The 19,327-nt window shown below is 39.0% G+C and overlaps 1 protein-coding gene across 5 annotated transcripts in view; it reads right to left on the bottom strand.

Moving 5' to 3' along the window:
- MYPN (myopalladin) overlaps positions 1–19,327 on the bottom strand; it is a 131,191-nt gene that overhangs the window by 21,935 nt on the left and 89,929 nt on the right. For 4 of the 5 annotated variants that reach the window (XM_032795265.2, XM_032795261.1, XM_032795262.1 and 1 more), the window contains 3 exons: positions 16,341–16,940; positions 12,900–13,047; positions 5,531–5,623 (listed from right to left, as the gene is read on the bottom strand). In XM_032795265.2, coding sequence (XP_032651156.1) covers positions 5,531–5,623; positions 12,900–13,047; positions 16,341–16,940 — 841 coding nt within the window. The remainder of the gene's footprint in view (positions 1–5,530; positions 5,624–12,899; positions 13,048–16,340; positions 16,941–19,327) is intronic. The other variant, XM_032795264.1, reaches the window with a different exon arrangement.

The following is a 19,327-nucleotide window of genomic DNA, read 5'->3' as shown; positions in this document are numbered from 1 at the left end:
AAACATTTTCGGGTTTACTTACCTTACTGCCAAAATCTTGACCAGTGGAGTTAACTTTGGATTTGCACTGGTGTAACTGAGAGCACAATCTGGCCCACGATGTAAAAATGTAAGTTTGAAACTGGTCCTTAGATTATGAAAATATATGTTGCAACAGTGACCATTCCAGTGTGAACAACCAGTTATAATTTGTTTGAATTCATTAAGGGCCTGATCCAAAGCCAATGAAGTCAATGGAAAGACACATTGCTCAGCTACACCTTCCTCTCAATGCCAATGAGAAGTCTGTCCAAAACCTCTCTCATTATGAGATCTGTACATAAGGCGTCAGACTCCTCTCTATTTGGCACAAAGATATGGCTCCTACTTCTGTTGAAGTCCATAGTAGTTTTGCCATTGATTTCACTGGGAGTGGGGTTATGTCCTTATCCTATTTCTGACGCAGATGTGTGTCATCAAAATGTAGCTTTAACTGCCAGCATACAGGGAGTGGAATTGTGATAAAATACAGGCTGCTTTGATCTAAGACTATTCAGTAAGGAAAAGTTCCAAGACCCTAAGAGACACATTACAGAAATTACTGGTAAGTATTTCTGAAAAGATAGTGATGATTTTTCTTTATATAGGATAATAATACTTTGACTTTCTAAAGCATCTTCCTTCTAAAGATTTACAAATATTTATGAATCAGCCCTCATAAAACCCCACATGACCTATTTTAATAGCTTCATGTACAAGATAAGCAAAGATTGCCTGTCAGATAACAAGAGCAGCACAGTTCCTTTCTCTCAGCTAGAAGGACTCTCCTTTTTGTGGTAACTAAAAGTTGCTATCTACAGACCATAGGCTCCTTCTCCACTCCCCAGCCCTCCTTGTACAACAGGAGCTGCCTTAATAGGCTAAGTATCAGAGGAGTAGCCGTGTTAGTTTGGATCTGTAAAAGCAGCAGAGAATCCTGTGGCACCTTATAGACTAACAGACGTTTTGGAGCGTGAGCTTTCGTGGGTGAATACCCACTTCATCAGACACAGGTGTCACAGACCTGTGTCTGACGAAGTGGGTATTCACCCACTAAAGCTCACGCTCCAAAACGTCTGTTAGTCTATAAGGTGCCACAGGATTCTCTGCTGCCCTTAATAGGCTAGTTTTAGATTTCCCTGTGTAAGGGAATCCCTGGCTGGTATAGATCTCTCTCTTCACTCCCCTGTCCTAACAACCCAGTGTAGAGGGCATGGTGGGGATATGAGGGTGTGTGGCTGAGGAATGATACTATACATTCTGATGCCCTAAGATACAGTTACCAGCCAGTGCACATTACAGCCTTCAGCCTTCTCTAACTTATGTGGGAGGCTGAACTGGCTAACCCAGAATGGGAGTTGAGGGAGCAGAAAAGTGGGGGAAATACATTTTTATCTCCCTTCTCTACAGTGAACACAACACAGTCAGATCAGAGTTTCTGAGCCCACAAGTCTGTGGTATTGTGCAGGATGCATCCACAAGATGGTGTTACCTGCTGCAATGGTTGGTTAAGGTTTGCCCTGTGGTCCACCACCAGCTGGCAAGCTGAATATATCCTTACTGAATTTCATCTTGTTTAGTTTTTTCTTTCACAAAGCATGTCTTAGCATATCACTTTATATGATAGGCCAAATTCTAATATGTTACACTAGCGTAAATCAGGAGTTACTCTGATTTCAGATCTACTAAGTTTATCATGTTTTCCTGCAGACTACAGATTTTGGCCTTTGTACAGGTCTATGGGGAAGTTAAGCAATCAATTGTTTTTTCTGGTGCTGGGAACAGGACTGTGTGGGGGCAGATTCCATATGAAATCAGAGAGTGATTTGCGTATTTTAAGAAATAGCTTTGGCATTAAAATGCTTCATAGTCATCTCTCTTGTTCCTGGAGTTACTCATAAATTAAATCATCCAAATTCCGATACACCAGTTTCTCTCATAAGCGGTGATTCTAAGCAGATATTTCTCTTTTTTTTCCATGTCCACACTTTTCTGATATCTCATTTCATTCTTCTTAGATTTGAAATTTGCTGTGAGAACTTCTAAGGGCTTCTTTGGAATTCTTCAGGTAGCTTCTGAGAGCAGAGACCAAACACTTGTACAGACTCCCCCAACCATCTGCAAGGACCTGAAGACATTATTACTAGTTTCTCTAAGGCCCCACAGGATGGCCACTGATGCATCTCCAGAATACAGGACATCCCCTCAGTTCTCCCACTCCCACCTACATAACCCCTCCACGCTTGCCAGCTTGACCTCTCACATGCAGCACAGAGGATGTCATTGTTCAGAATGTACTGCCTGACCCTAGCCAGCGTGACCTCACACACATGGTCATGCCACTGGGGGCAGAGGAGTGTTCTCTGGGAAATGGCATCCTCCGTGTATGATACCAGACAAAACCACGTTCAGTGTTTTATTAGTATCAGACAGGCTCAAATCATATGAAAACAAGACTGTCTGGTTTCAAACTGGACAAATAGCTTGTCTACCACCAGAACAGAATTTTTTCAGTCTTGACATCTTGCATTTCCTTTGAGAGACAAGGTGGGTGAGGTCATATCTTTTATTGGACCAGCTTCTGTTGGTCAGAGAGACAAGCTTTTGAGCCATGCAGAGCTCTTCTTCAGGTGTGGGAAAAGCATTCAGAGTGTCACAGATAAATACAAGGTGGAACAGATTGTGTAGCATAAGTAAACACCTATTTCAAGGGATCATGATTATATATCTATCACACACTTTACTTTCCCCACAAATGATGCAATTGTATTCTGATGTTGAGGTTTGTTACAGCATAACTTTAAAGTAGGAAGGCGTATACTTCAGAATGTTTGGCTGGATTTATAGAAACACTGGGAAACATTTTCTTTTTCTTTTGTATTTTTTTTGGTCAAAGGATATTGATATTTTGATTTATGGCTTCTGATCAGAAACTAGTACAATATGTTGCTTCCTAACATGCTGTTAGGAAGAAATCTATCTACAGTAGCATCTCAGAGTTACGCACACCTTGAGAATGCAGGTTGTTCGTAACTCTGAAACGTTCATAACTCTGAACAAAATGTTATGGTTGTTCTTTCAAAACTTTACAACTGAATGCTGACTTCAAGCAGCTTTGAAACTTTACTATGCAGAAGAAAAAATGCTGCTTTCCCCCCTTTTTTAGTTGTTTACATTTAACACACTATTGTAGTGGTTTTCAAACTTTTTTTCTGGCGACCCAGCTGAAGAAAATTGTTGATGCCCACGACCCAATGGAGCTGGGGATGAGAGGGTTGGGGCATCGGAGTGGCTCAGGGCTGGTGCAGGGGGCTAGGGTTTGGGAGAGGGTCAGGGCTCTGGGCTGAGGGTGCAGGCTCTAGGGTGTGACTGGGGTTGAGGGGTTTCGGGTGTGGGAAGGGAATTGGGGCACAGGGTTGGGGCACAGGCTTACCTTGGGCGGGTCCCAGTCAGTGGCACAGCGGGGGTGCAGAGGTCCGGCTTCTAGGCGGAGGTGAGCAAGCAGCTCCGCGCGGCTCTCTCCTGCAGCTACTGCCCCCCCAGCTCCCATTGGCCAATTCCTGGCTAATGGGAGTGCAGAGCCAGTGCTTGGGTTGCATGCAGAGTCCTGTGGCCCCCCAGCCTAGGAGCCGGACTTGCTGCTGGCCACTTCCGGGGCGCAGCATGGTGTCAGAACAGGAAGGGACTAGCCTGCCTTAGCCAGGCAGTACTGCTAACAGGACTTTTAATGGCCCGGTTGCTGGTGCTGACCAGAGCTGTCGTGCCCCAGTGCCTTACATTCCGTGACCCAGTAATAAGTTGCGACCCACAGTTTGAAAACCACTGCACTATTGTACTGTATTTGCTGTTTTTGGTTGTCTCTGATGTTGCCTGATTGTGTACTTCCAGTTCCAAATGAGGTGTATGGTTGACTGGTCAGTTCGTAACTTTGAGGTTCTACTGTATTTTAAATACTTATATAGTCCATATTTGCCATCGTATCTGAGCAACTGACAAGCTCTTTTTTATTGCCTTTACCCTCACAACACCTCAGAGAGGTAGGAAAATATTATTCTCCCCATTTTACAGATATTAAGTGACTTGCCCAATATCATATGGGAAGTCTGTGGTGGAGCAAGTAATTGAATCTTGGTCTCCCATGTCCCAGACTAGTATGCTAACCACTTTTTCATTCCTTCCTTGGAATGTTGAAAAGAATAACCCATCAAATAAGTATCTTGATCTGAACATAATATGTTGTATTAGGGGGAATTCTGATCTATGTTGATCACTTACTTTCCAGGCCTGGCTTCCCCAAGTACCAGACCTGTCCAATCAAACTATGCTGAAGGTTTATCTCACCTTTAAATTGTGGTTGCAGATGAACAATTGTGAAGTTGGATGCAAGTCACTAAAAAAAATGTTGTTCTTTGTGCATTTAAGACATCAGAAAATCTCTTACAACAGCTTTTATCCCTCAGCAATGCTCTAGTTACACTGTTTTGTAAAGTGTCATGTACAGTTGTGTAGCTACAGGGCTTGGGGGAAGAATAGGGTGATTTGAGCAGGTGATTAGGTAGAGGATATGAGGTCAGAAGTAAGGTACAGTAAATTCATGGATAATTTGAAGAATTCAGGAAGGTAACTTCTAGCTACAGTTGAATTAGATGGAACTTGAATGAGGATGTGGAGTGTTATGTCCTCATGGAGTAAGCAAGTTGCGTGATCACAACAATCTGACACCCTGAAAATTTAGAGGATGGGGATTTGGACTACAGAAGCCAATAAACAAACTTTTGGTTTTTATGCACATTGTAATAAGGAAAAAAGAAGAATGCATGGCACCTGAATCTTCTCTTGTATAGTCATTTAAGTTAGTGCAAAGGAGAACCCAACCCAACACAGCAGAATTGTTGGAATGCGTACTGCTTTTTGAACCTCCAGAGTAGTCAACATCAAGCAACAAAAGGCATTCGATTCTGCCAGTGCCAAGTGTAATGTCTTCACGGCACTCCCAGCCCCTAATACCCTAAGGACCACAGCTTGAGCCCAGAGATTTTTACATGGGATCTTTGTTTAGCAGTGCAAAGACCTACTACTGGATTGGCTCAAATGTATAGTTTTAAACTATATTAGTGTGTTTATTAGCACAAATGCTGATCATGCAATTTTTCAAACCTATAAAGAAATGCAAATACACCTCTACCTTGATATAACGCTGTCCTCGGGAGCCAAAAAAGTCTTACCGCATTATAGGTGAAACCGCGTTATATCGAACTTGCTTTGATCCACCGGAGTGCACAGCCCCCCTCTCCGGAGCGCTGCTTTACAGCGTTATATCAAAATTCCTGTTATATTGGGTCACATTATATCGAGGTAGAGGTGTATAATAACTTTCTAGAACAATGAAGCAATTATTTTCATATCTTTTTTTTTTTTTTACCAATTTGTGTCAAAGGCAGAATTTGGAAATGAAAAATCTAGTGACAAGAATTACATATGGTGTAACAAAAATTGGATAACAATGTTGTACCTTGGAGACATCTTGGGTTGTATAGTTGAAGACTGGGGAATCATTGCTTGGTCCCTGAAGTCTGTGGGCCAGTTTTTCATCATATGTTGTTCTCTAGCAGAGGGAAGTAATGGGATTAGGAAGACAGTACCATACCACTTAAAGGCATAATTTTAATGAATCTGGAGCTGATTTTGGAATCAAAATATAATGAATGAAGTTCAGAGGTAATGAAATAATACAACATAATTGGAGAGTCTGATACTTGTTCTAGATACTTGGGGTATTTCAGCAGTTTTTCTACTGGTTTTTATTTGATACTGGCTGCTATCAAAAAGAAGATACAGAATGTAATTACAAAATAAGGGCATTTTCTCCTTTATATTGTGCTATTTTATAGCAGAGAATATGGAAGAAAGGAGTCCATCTGATGGAGCCATTTAAAAGTCCCCGCCATAGGCATTTTTTCTTTCTTGTGTGTTTCTTTACTAAAAAAAAATGGCATGCAAAAATGACTGTTATTGGAACAACCTGCACTGTGATCCCTGCTGGCAAATTGCTGTGCTCATGTGGAGTCCCAGATATGTCAGTGGGGCTTCATGCAGACACAGCAGTCTGTGCACTCAGATGACTATGCAGGATCATGGCCTAGGTTTGCATAGTTTAAATTTTAAAAGTCAGGAAATGCCGAAGATAAGGTTCCCACAGTACAATTAACTCAGGAATGTCATATTCTAGTGTGTTAAGCTCAGTTTGTGGTTTTGTTTATTTACTAAGGTAATCTGCTTTGATCTGTTTGCTATCACTTATAATAGTTTAAAATCTATTTTTTGTTGTTAATAAACTTGTTTTTGTCTAAAACCAGTGTGTGAAAATTATAATTTAGGGCAGAAAGTTGTTGCTCCCTCCACATTGAGGGAGGGGGCGAATTGTATGAGTTTACGCTGTTTGCAGCGCAAGATGGTACAGTTTTGGGTTTACACTCCAGACTGTGTGTGTGGAGGGGTGCCTTAGCTGTTGGGAGGTGCCTTAGTTGAGCCTTCCATGCAGAGCTGATCTCAGTATCTGTGTGTAAAGCTGCAGCTGGGTGTGTTCCTATCTGTGGGTATGCTGGTGAAAGAGCAAGCTTGGAGAACTTGGCAACTTATCACAGCACCACAGTGAGAAAAGGAGCCCAGGCTGGTGGGTCAGGCGGGCTCAGTGGCACCCCAGTTCCAAGTGGCACCCCAAGGGGTACCCGTCAAAGTGACATCTTGCTGTACAGAAAAAAATGACATATAAAATAGTAAAAATCTAAAATCACAGCCACTCACATATAATACACAGGCATCAAAAATATAAATCACCCCTAAATGATCAGTTCTCAAGTAGTCAGATGCAAAAAGAAAACAGAAGAAAGAGCAAATGTGGGGGGGGGGCAGAGGGGAGGACAAGGTGCACCCAAACTGTCAAAGGCAGACCAACTGAAATTAATGGGTTTGCAGTGTCCCAACAAGCAGAATGTGAAAAGCTCAATGACTGTTTTTTAGGTGGTGAATTCTATCAGTGAGGACCATTGTCCGAGAGACACCTTTCTCTTTGATCTTGATTAGACCAAGGGCCTTAAAAAAGACCATAACTGTCAGCCATGGACATAAAGCAATTGGTGTCTGCTCAAATAATTAGGGTACAAATACACAGCAACCCTTCCCGCCCCCCAACAGCAACTCTCAGAGCCTGGGCTCATGGGCTTGTCCTGGTGGGCAGTGTAGACACTCTGGCTGGAAACTGGACTCTGAGACCCTTCCCCTCTTGCCAAGCCTCAGACCTGGGCTCCAGCCCAAGCCCAAAAAGTTACATTCCTGTTTTTAGACAGCATGAGCCCCTCAATCCTGAGTCAGTTGACCTGGACTCTGAGATTCACTGCCACAGGGTTGTTTTTGCTGTGTAGACATTCCCAGAGAGCCTAGATTGCTAAGAGTTTTACATATTAATACCAAGATTTTGAATTGTATCCTTTGGCATATTGCCAATTACTAATCCTGTTTTGTCTTGTATTATACAACTGGGCATTCTCCATGAGGGTACCTTTACTTTAGAATTTAGTTCCCTCCCTTCCTCCAAAATAGCCTAAATTTGTATGTTGCTTTTCGGGATGGTTGAAGTACGTGTGATTATAGTCCTTTAGGGTACAGGGTTTTTTGAGGGAGTTTTGGGGGTCTTTGGGGGGTTTGACTGTGTTTTGTGGGATCTGAGATGAGATAATTGTGGTTATCAATGATTGGTTGCTTTGTTGGTGCAGAATGAGTAAAAAAGAAATGACCTCTGATCTGCTGTTGCTGTGTTTTGGTTTTTATGAGGTGTAGTTCTGTTATTAGTTAGGGTGCCTAGAAGAGCCCTTGGATAAACTCTAGGCCTCCTGTATCCTGGACATTATCATATTCACCAGAGAAAGGGAAGCATACATATGTGTTTGAGGGCTGTGAACAAAATGGCCATTACTTAATCATCTGTAGCTTTACTCTTTGTACTAACTATAAAACAATCACATGCTGCTCTCAATGTCTCATATGAGATACGGCCAGAGAGCATTGCTGCATAGTTTTCTTCATGGTAAACAACATAAATGTGTGGGTACAATTCCTAATTCTTAGGGCTGCAAGGGTTCTACTCACACAACTAATCCAACTCCTTGTTCTCATTTCTTAATTCTAACTTTTCTTGATTATTGTAGATTTAGTTCCCTTAATTTTACTGTAACACAGGGTTTGGAGATTTCATTATCTTTGTTTTCCTATCAATTATATAACTTGTACGGTAGCTTTCCAAGGAAATAATACTGCTCTTAGCTCACAGGTGTTGTCCAAATAGAAGAACTTTTCCCATTCATAGTCCCATTGAAATGAAGCTTGTAAGCATAATTCAGTTTAAAGGATGGTTATGATGATTAAAGTATTTAGTAAAAATGGCATCTTATTACTGCACACACAGTAAAATTTACATCTGCTATATCTATTAGCAAAAACATGTTTTTACGCCTGCCAGCACTGCACAGCAAACATAGCTGTAGAAGACTATATTATAATCTATTCCACCTCATGCATCATCAGCAAAATTACTGGCTATGTTTTGCATCTAGTATCCTTTACTGTTGGTGATGAATGATGTACTGGATGAAGCTGAAGGAACACATCTGGATTATAAAATATCATGCTGAGTGCACAGTTAGCAAACTCTTGACTTGTAAGATGACCAGATTTCACGTGAAAGTCATTGTTGAATAATAAATACGGAATCAAGACATAAATTTATATGGAATCACTCTTGTGTAATATAATAGTAATTATAGTAATATAATAAAATGATAGCAACACTTTATATTTACAATTCAGCATAGTACATCTTTCATTCCGGATGTTCCCAAGATGCTTCACAAATTGTATTATACAGCAATCACTTTCCCTGCCATTGAAATTTGGACAGCTCTGAGATACAATACTAACTAGGAGTCCGGTGGCACCTTAAAGGCTAACAAATTTATTTGGCATAAGCTTTCTTTATTTAGGCATAAGCTTTTGTGGGTAAAAAACCCACAAAAGCTTATGCCCCAAAAAATTTGTTAGTCTTTAAGGTGCCACCGGACTCCTTGTTGTTTTTTGTGGATACAAACTAACACGGCTACCCCTCTGATATTTGAGATACAATTCAACACTCTGCATAAGAAAAATACTATACAACAATTTTTAGGAGGAGATGGAGGTAATATGTATAAAAACTAGGGCTATCAATTAATTGCAGTTAACTCATGCGATTAACTCAAAAATTAATCACAATTAAAAAAATTAATCATGATTCATGATTAATACAAAGTGTACAGTGCTCACTTTATATTATTTTTTATTACAAATATTTGCACTGTAAAAATTATAAAAGAAATAGTATTTTTCAATTCACCTCATACAAGTACTGTCATGCAATCTTTTTAGCATGGAAGTTGAATTTACAAATGGAGAATTATGTACAAAAAAAACCTGCATTCAAAAATATAACAATGTAAAACTGTAGAGCCTACAAGTCCAGTCAGTCCTACTTCTTGTTCAGCCACTCACTAAGAGAAACAAGTTTGTTTACATTTACAGGAGATAATGCTATCCACTTCTTAATTACAATGTCACCTGAAAGTGAGAACAGGCATTCACATGGCAGTGTTGTAACTGGCATCACAAGATATTTACATGCCAGATGTGCTATAGATTCATATGTCTCGTCATGCTTTGGCCATCATTCCAGAGGACATGCTTCCATGCTGATGATGCTCATTAAAAAAAATAATGCATTAATTAAATTTGTGACTGAACTCCTTGGGGGAGAATTGTATGTCTCCTGCTCTGTTTTACCCACATTCTGACACATATTTCATGTTAAAGCAGTCTCAGATGATGACCCAGCACATATTCATTTTAAGAATATTTTCACTGCAAATTTGACAAAATGCAAAGATACCAATGTGAAATTTCTAAAGATACTTACAGCACTCAACACAAGATTTAAGAATCTGAAGTGCCTTCCAGAATCTGAGAGGGATGAGGTATGCAGCATGCTTTCAGATGTCTTAAAAGAGCAACAGTCTGATGTGGAAAACTACAGAACCTGAACCACCAAAAAAGAAAATCAACCTTTGGCTGGTGGCATCTGACTCAGATGATGAAAATGAACATGTGTCGGTCCCCTCTGATTTGGATCATTATTGAGCAGAACCCACCATCAGCATGGACGCATGTCCTCTGGAATGGTGGGTTGAAGCATCAAGGGACATATGAATCTTTAGTGCATCTAGCATGTAAATATCCTGCAATGCTGGCTAGAACAGTGCCATGCAAAACCCTGTTCTCACTTTCAGGTGACATTGGAAACCAGAAGCAGGCAGCATTATCTTCTGCAACAGTAAACAAACTTGTTTGTCTGAGCGATTGGTTGAAGTAAGACTGATTGGACTTGTAGGCTCTAAAGTTTTACATTGTTTTATTTTTGAATGCAGGTTTTTTTGTACATAATTCTACATTTGTAAGTTCAATTTTCATGATAAAGAAATTGCACTACAGTACTTGTATTATGTGAATGGAAAAATACTATTTATTTTGTTTTTTGCAGTGCAAATATTTGTAATAAAAATAATATAAAGTGAGCACTGTACATTTTTTATTCTGTGTTGTAGTTGAAATCAATACATTTGAAAATGTAGAAAAATTGAAAAATATTTAAATAATTGGTAATCTGTTATTGTTTAACAGCACAATTAATCACAATTATTTTTTAATCACATGATTAATCACGATTAATTTTTTTAATTGCTTGACAGCCCTAGTGAAAACAATATTGAGAAAAATCAAATATAATGAAACTACTAGCTAAGCTCAATATAGGACAATACTTATATCCATTCCTTCAATACTTATCTTTTCTATGCAGTACTGATTTATCAGTGTTTGATAAAAACTGAATACAAATTCCTAAAAAAGAATTCTCCTGGTACTCCAAAAAAACAAAACAAAACAAAACAAGCAAACAAAAAACAAAATAACCCCCCAAACAAACAAAAGCCAAGGTAATGCAGAAATACCTGATACAAAAAAAATCTTTTTCAATATTTCATTTGTTGGGACAGAACCCCTCACCCATGTGGCCAAGTACAGAAACACCTAGATATAATGCATCCGTATGTTCACTGTTCTTTTTCCTCCCCTTCTTCATTTCATGTCCTGTTTGAAGACCAATACCAAGAGGTTTTCTCTCAAACATCCAGGTCCTAGTATCAACCAAAGCAGTCTCCTCCCTGAGTTGTGGAGGTATAAAAATGTTAGTGGCTTAGGGTGGGGATTTGGGAAGCAGAAGTGAAAACAGTGGATTTAGCTCAAACACTGAGTCCCTTGTGGAGGAGATGGATTGTTCATTTTGTGATGGAACTAGACTTCCCCCCTTTTTTAACATTTACTTTTGTTGAACCTCCCCAAAATTGGATGTTGTCTGGCAAGTTATCATAGTAATTAGAGATGGGTCAAATCTGAACTTCTTCAAAGTTCTTGGGCTGCAGGATTCAGGATTTTGGTTTGGCCTCATACCTAATGATAAATACAATATATAAATAACTTGTGGTATCAGTAGATAACTTTAATACTATGTAGTTCCCCTTGTTTCTACAGAGGTTATCATGCAGTTAACTTGAAAGACTGACTGGCATTTCACAGTAGTTATCTAAGTAATTTGTCTTACTACCATAGCAAGTACAAACTGTAACACTTGTGATTCATCTGCAAAACATACCACATGCCAATTGTTTTACTAGAAGTGTTCTAGGAGGGGAATCCATGAGAGGAAAGGTTAACAGCATAATTAAAAAGCCAGAGATTACAATAGCAGTCGTAACAGTGGGTAACTGACTCCACAGAGCCACAGTTTTCAGATACCTGTGTATTCTCTCTCAGAGATGCTTAAAGTTCTTGTTTGTGAGCAACTTGGGAAAATCCCTCCTTTTTGGACTAAGCCTCAGTAAACGGGTTTAATACAAGGGGTCCCATATAAGTAGTGATAATAGAATACTTTCCCACAGATAAAATGGCTACTCTGTAGTCATTAATACACTCTCAGTCTTTCATGTCCAAGTTCATACCAATATTGTTAAATGGCTGCTGAACCTGCATTATTAAGGAATTCCCCCAGCCTCCCTCAACATTTTGTTGCCACCTTAATTTCTTATTCACCCACATTTTGAAGTATTTAGTGATTCTAGTTGATTTCAACTGATACACACTTTCTTGAGCTTTGTTAAAAACTTATTTAATCAAGCTCACCTAACACTGGCTTTGAAGTTCCTATTGAAAGACATAATGGCTACCGCAAACATTTTTATGATAAGCTGATAATGAATAACCTCTCAATTAATATTACTCACCTGTCTCAAAAATGTTCATAACAAAAAGAATTAAAAATAGCATATTAATTCATACTATTTCAACTCAAGTAAACAAGCAATCTTTCATACAATTAGTTCCTCTACTTAAGTTGTATCAAATATGTACAGTAGATGAATTAAGATGTGTGTAATTAATTAAATGTCATGAAAAGTGAGGAAGTGAAATCCAGTACAGGTGAAAAGCTATGCCCAGATAAGGTATTATATTCCAGCACTACTACCTAAATATTCTCTATTAGAGATTATCAAGCAAAAATAAGAACTCTCTCAGTACAAAATTCTACAATCCATACCTCTTTATATCCTTTTAAAAACTCCAGTAAGCAGAACTTACTATGAGACCTCACAGACTTACACGCATCTGTGTCCCATAAGACTCAACATCTATTTTGCTTATGATGAGTGAATGAAGGGCACTTTAATAACAATCGTTATTTTTACCTGCTGACTACTATGTCGATGGACATCCTCTTTGAAATGCATTTTTCTCTGCAAGTCCCTTACTACTGCAGCTTTATTGTCATGAATATAATCATCCGTTGCTAACTGCAGGGGCTTTAGATTTTTCTTCATTAGTCCATGGGTTGCTCTAGAAAACAGATCTGTTACTAAAATGCTAGTAATGATAAATAGTCAATCACTTTTGTAATGTCATTCATTAAACTCTAAATATGCAAAGAAATCAGCTGATTGCTTTATCTATTAAACAGAGAACAAAAACTTACTATCTTACTGTGTGCATTTAACTCTCGTTAATGCCAGTAGGAATTAAGAATGCACATTTAGAAAAGAATATGCATTAGATACTACATCTTGGTTCCAGATCCTTCCTTTCTGGAATGAGGTCATCAGAATAACACCAAGCTATTCAAGAAATGTGTGTACATCTAGGGGTAGGTACACAGAAACATAGCTGTAACATACCAAAAAAGTTAATGGTGTTTACCTTACCAGGGCAACCATGTAGTGGGTGTGTCTTCACCCTTCCCTTCTCATATTTCCCCTGATCATTCATTCCCTTCTGTGCCCTCCCGCTCCTGGTTCTTCTAGGCCAAATCCCTACTTTTCCATTTGTGAAATGCTGTCTCTTTTTAAACTAAATCAAACTTTAATAGATGTTTGAATATTAAACAACAGTCTCTACACTAAAAGAATAGGTCTTCCTATGGCTTACCTCTCCCAAAAGCAATTGGGGAGTAAATCTGCAATGTACTAATATAATTAATTAGTTGTGTTCTGACTAATGGGAAGCATCAGTAGAAGGGGTAACAGTCCATCACTATGAAAAGCACATTTATCTTAGATCATCCCACACAAGTTTGATGTTATCTCACCACTCCTACTGCAGTAATTCTTAACATCACCAATGCAAAATAATGAAACTAAAGTTCTGGTAAAATCATAGAAATGTAGGGCTGGAAGGCACCTCAAGAGGTCATCTAGTCCAGCCCACTTCATCGAGGTAGGACCAAGTATACCTAGACCTAAATGTTCGTCCATTAACTCAAATAATTTTTGTGCCCCTCATTTTGATGCTTGCTCCCATATTAAGATGTACATTTGGCCCTTGACTGTTTAGGAGCTATTTGCATGTGGAGTTAGCTCTAGGCTGTGAGCCAGGAACAGCAAATGTGGATAATAATAGTTACCTACCATACCTCAGTATTCTGAAGATTAATTAGTTAATGATTATGATATGCTATATAAACGTTAAGTGTGATTAATGTGAAGGGAACGATTATTCTGCAGTACGTATGCACTAGCTCCAAGTGGGTTTTTGTTTGTTTGGTTTTTGCCTACTGTTGTTGTTGTGAGGTTGTAAAAGCTGCAGAGATCTCATTCACCGTTTGGTGGGGTAAGGGTAAAATCCTAACTAAGAACATGACAGCTCTGTTTCATATGTCTGCCGTCCATGCTGTGACTGCAGAAGAGCCCAGGCATGTGTTGTAGGAATGTTGCTGAGCTCAGCAGAAACCAAATACCTGGTGGTGCTGAGCAATCTTAAATGTACTTAAAGGCTTCTTTGAACTTTACTGTGAAAGGCTGGTGAGGGTTGGGAGTAGACATGTATATATATTTTTTAATTCCTAGATTTGTGTGTATTTGACATAAAGTTATAACCATGGGGACTGCAAACAGGACAGTGAGTCCGGAGACTCTATGTTTATTCTTGACAGTCACTGCCTTGCTGTCTCTCATTTACTCCATGTGTAAGATAAGGATAGTAATGCTGACTCCCCCTTTGTAAAGAGTTTGGAGGTCTATTCATGAAAAGATCTTTAAAAGTGTTAGTGTAGTACATGCTAACACAGTGTTGGTGTGAGAGACAGCAGTTGTTATTATTAATCTCAACTCTATCAAGAAAACAATGACAGAACACCCTCTTCTAGCCTTTAAACAACTCCCAGCCTCTCCCAGCTCATCATTAGAAACAAGCTTCCTACAGACCAGGACACACCAACTCAAAGTAGCACCAGACCCTGCCATAACAACAGATGCAAAAACTCTAGATGTATCTTCACTGCTACGATGATCAATACCTCCAACCAAATATCCTTCAAGGTCCTACACATGCCAATGACACCCTGGGGTGTACCTCATCCAGTGCACTAAATGCCCCAATAACAATTATGTGGGTGAAACCAGACAATCCCTACGTTCTCAAATGAACTCACATAGGAAAATAATAAAAGACAAAAACACCATATCACTTGTGGGTGAACACTTTTCACAAAGCGATCACTCCATATTTGACTTATCAGTCTTCATCCTCAAAGGACAGCTGCACAACACCTTCAAAAAATGAGTCTTGGAGCTTAAATTCATAACTTTACTAGACACTAAAATCCTGGACTGAATAGAGGCACTAGATTTATGTAAAACACTATATAACCTACTAAACCGCCTCCCCACCCAGCTTTTTTTCCCTTTCCTCCCATGACTGCAGGGGTGTTAACTGGCCACTTCACCTTGAACAGTCCCTTGAAATATGTGTCTTCTACTTATGCTAAACAATCTGTTGCACTCGGAGTACATTTCCCAGACCTGAAGAGGAGTTCTGTGTAAGCTCAAAAGCTTGACTCTCTCATCAATAGAAGTTGGTCCAATAAAAGATATTACCTCACCCACCTTGTTTTTCTAACAGAAAAATGAGACACTTAAAACATTAATCTTTTGGGTATAACATCTTACTTGTTTGGTTACATAGAGCACACTAGTCTGTCACAGAAACCTCTCTCTACCGCTTATTCTAATAACTAAATGATCATTTATTTGGAAACTATTAATTCATCAGAGCTTTTAAATATTTAACAATTGCAAACAAAACAGCACCCTTTTGTAAATTATTTTTAGATATACCTATTCTATATGCCTACCATTGGGTCACCATGTCTTGGTTACCAAATCCTTTAAAAAATTTAAATCATTTAACCACAGTAGGTAAATGAGCTTTAATAGCTCACAGATAAATAGGTTTAGATTTATCCTGTAAAATCTCTTCCTCCCACTAACAGAATTCTCTGCATCCCTGATGAAGTTCTGAAAGTCCTCAATATCTCCTACCTCCATCCATTTTAACCCTACCATCTTGTCATCCTGAGTCCACCCTGTCCTCCAGGTATCATGTTGTAGCTACCATCCTTCCAGATGGGCCTGCCTCAAAGCTTCCTTAATTGGGCATAAGGTTTGAATGAATCAAATCCTCCTTTCCAAGAAGTGGGCATGCTGCTAACAGATAAGAACCCACCAATATCTTTATATTTCTATTTCATGAATGACATTATTTCAACAAAACATCTATGTGAGCACAAAACAGAAATTAACCATGGTTTCAAAGTAACTTCCTGTACCAACTTCAGCTTTTAAGTTTGTGCTACTTACGCAGCTGGTGCGCTTCTAGGCAGACCCATAGCATTGGTTGGTGGTATAGAAGGAAGTGAAGGAAGAACAGAACTGAGAAAGGCTACTGGGTTCTGAATCCGGCTGATTGGAGAGACAGGAGTAGGAAGTATGCTGTGGGGCTGAAATTGATTCAGGCTAGATACAGAAAGCAATAGTGGAGGCAACACTGATTCTTTGGGACTTGCTAGAGGCTGCTCACTTTGGCTTGTAAACCCTCCCGGAGACCTTGCCAGGATTGGTGGAGGAGATTCAACGAAATTTTCCTTGTTCATTGTTCTTTGGGTTCCTTGAGGCACGCCGCTGAATGTAGGTACTGGGGAGCTGGAAGGAGAGTTGATAGGTGGTGTGGTGTTCTGGGACACAAGGAACTGTTTCGGTCGGGTATAGCTGAATGTCTGTGAAGGAGAGACTTTGGCCTCCTTGTGTATAGTTGATGTATACTGCTGGTTGAATGAAGAAGCGGAGTTCAATATACCTGTGCTGAATGGCAGTTCTCTTGGAGATGGGGGTGATGGCTGGTGTAGATGCTGCTGTTCAAGCAAGACCTGGTTGTGGAGCTGTTGTAACTGGGTGGGATCTCTGTATACAAAACAAGAATGGATGAAATCTGTCATGTGCCACATCAAACTGTTAAACAGGTTGTCTGCGCTGCCACTGTAGTTCTGAGAGTATACATTTTCATGTGCAGCTGGTCACACCTCAGGCCCAAAAGGAAAGGTGATGTTAATAACAAAAACTAGGGAGTCCTTCTTTCCTTCTCCCAATTCCAGTTACATGCCATGTTCTGTGGCATCAAGCAAAGAGAACGATATTGGGTAGAAAGGAAATATTGTTAAAATAAACCACTCCTTTCCCGTGCTAAAAGCCTTTCCCCTTTCTTCCCAGTGCCATAATACATACTATTTGACTGGAACAGTTTTGTTTTTTTAAACTTTAACAGGTGAAGAGAACTATTTGCAGGAAAATAAAACTCTGATCTGGAGACTTAATTTCCTTTATTTTAAGGGAGTCAGATTCTGCTGTTATGGTTAGTAGTTAGTAGTTCATCTCTACTGAAGACTGTGGGCTTGCACTGGTGTAACTGAGAGAACAATGAACTTTTACAATCTAATATCAAGCCTGCCTTTTTAACATTTATTAAGAGTTTAAACTAAGTGCTGAAGCCAACAGTATGGTAAACAACAGTCTGTAACAACACTTCAAGAATAAATGTAATCAGCCTTAATTTGGCTGGTGTTGACATTCAGTGCAGGGCTGGAGTACATCATTCAGGGAGCAGCTGCAATTCATGCAATTTTTATTTCCTAGATGTTATTTATAGTGGATGTCTTTGTTCACTTTGCAGTCAAAGCAAATTATTTCCCACATTATGTGATAGATTTTGTTATTATGCATATGGAAATATAGCATATGGATAATAGGCTGCCTTTCTCCTTAGTGAAAAACAACATAAATGACAACTATGAGATGTGAAGAGTCATCATGTAATAAATTGCTCAATTTTCCTTTAATATCTAACAAAGAAAGATAGACAAGCTGCTATTGCTTATTTTTTAATGTTAATTTTATATTGCACTTTAGTCTTCACCATTATATAGAGAGACTTCAAACCTTATGGTGCTTTCATCTGTCTGTGAATTCACTTACATTTTCTTCACATGAAAATTTATCTTTCTGAAAGTTTAAAAGTATAAACTGCCCCAAACTGGCACTCCAAATCCAAACCCCATGAATTTAGTGGACCTTTAGATTTATTTAAATGTAACTGTTGTTCTTTGAATAATTTAGTACCCACAAATAACTTTGTTAAAAGAACATTATTAAGTTTTCAAAGTCAAGCACTTAAAAGTTACAAAATGCCAGAATTAAGGTTGCCTGTGCAAGTTTAATTTGGCCTCCTTGGCAATCTGCATTATGATACAGCCTTTAATTACCTGATCACATATTATTTTTTCCACAGGACTCCGTAGTCATTCAAGTTTTGGGCAACATTAATAATGTTGTGAAGACTTACCATGTCTCTCCTCAGGCCTTTTTTCCTCTAGACTAAACATGCCCAATTCTTTCAACCGTTCATCATGTCAGGTTTTCTACATCTCTTATAATTATGGTTGCTCTCTTTTGGACTCCCTCCAGTTTGTTCACACCTTTCTTAACATGTGGTACCCAAAACTGGACAGATTACTCCAGCTGAGGCCTCAGCAGTGTCAAGTAGAGTAGAACAGCTACCTCCCTTGGCCTCCATATAACACTCCTGTTAATACATCCCAGAATGACAATTTCCCTTTTTACAACAGCATCACACTGTTGACTCAGATTCAATTTGTGGTCCATTATAACTCCCAGATCCTTTTCTGCAGTACTACCATCTAGCTTATTATTCCACATTTTGTAGTTGTGCATTTGATTTTTCCTTCCAAATGTGCCAAACAAGCTGTTGGCAAGTCACTTAATCTCTGTTTTCTCATCTGTAAAAGTGATATGATACTACACACTTGCCTCAAAATATTAATTAGTTAATTTTGTAAAGTACTTTTAGATCTTTAAATGAAAGATGCTGTGTAGGTTTCCTTGTTTGTTTGTTTTTTATGAAGGGCTCTACACTGCTTGCTAAATTGGATTTGAGCCAAGGAACTCTTAAGTTCCATTAGCAAAAAGATAGAAGTTCATTTCTTTAATTAACTGCAAAACGGTGTTCAGATAAAAGAGGAAGCAGTTTGAGTGTACATCATGGTTGGGATTCCAAAAGTTGTCCTTGAATAATATTACACTGGTCCTTAAAATCTCCTCTCAGATCACAGTGCTCTAATCCTGGACTTGTCTGGTATCACACCATCTTAAACCCCTAAATCTTTTATTTGTCTTAGGATGAGATTCATTTTCTGGGTTATAAAGTTATAAGGGAAGGTCTCATGAATCTTCGGTTTCATATTCAAGAAATACTACACCTACCAGTCTATATGAAA

The sequence above is a fragment of the Chelonoidis abingdonii genome, chromosome 15 (assembly GCF_003597395.2).
Source record: "Chelonoidis abingdonii isolate Lonesome George chromosome 15, CheloAbing_2.0, whole genome shotgun sequence".
Lineage (NCBI taxonomy): Eukaryota > Metazoa > Chordata > Testudines > Testudinidae > Chelonoidis > Chelonoidis abingdonii.
The sequence above is the reverse complement of the archived record's forward strand: the minus strand, read 5'-3'. Positions and strand labels throughout refer to the sequence as shown.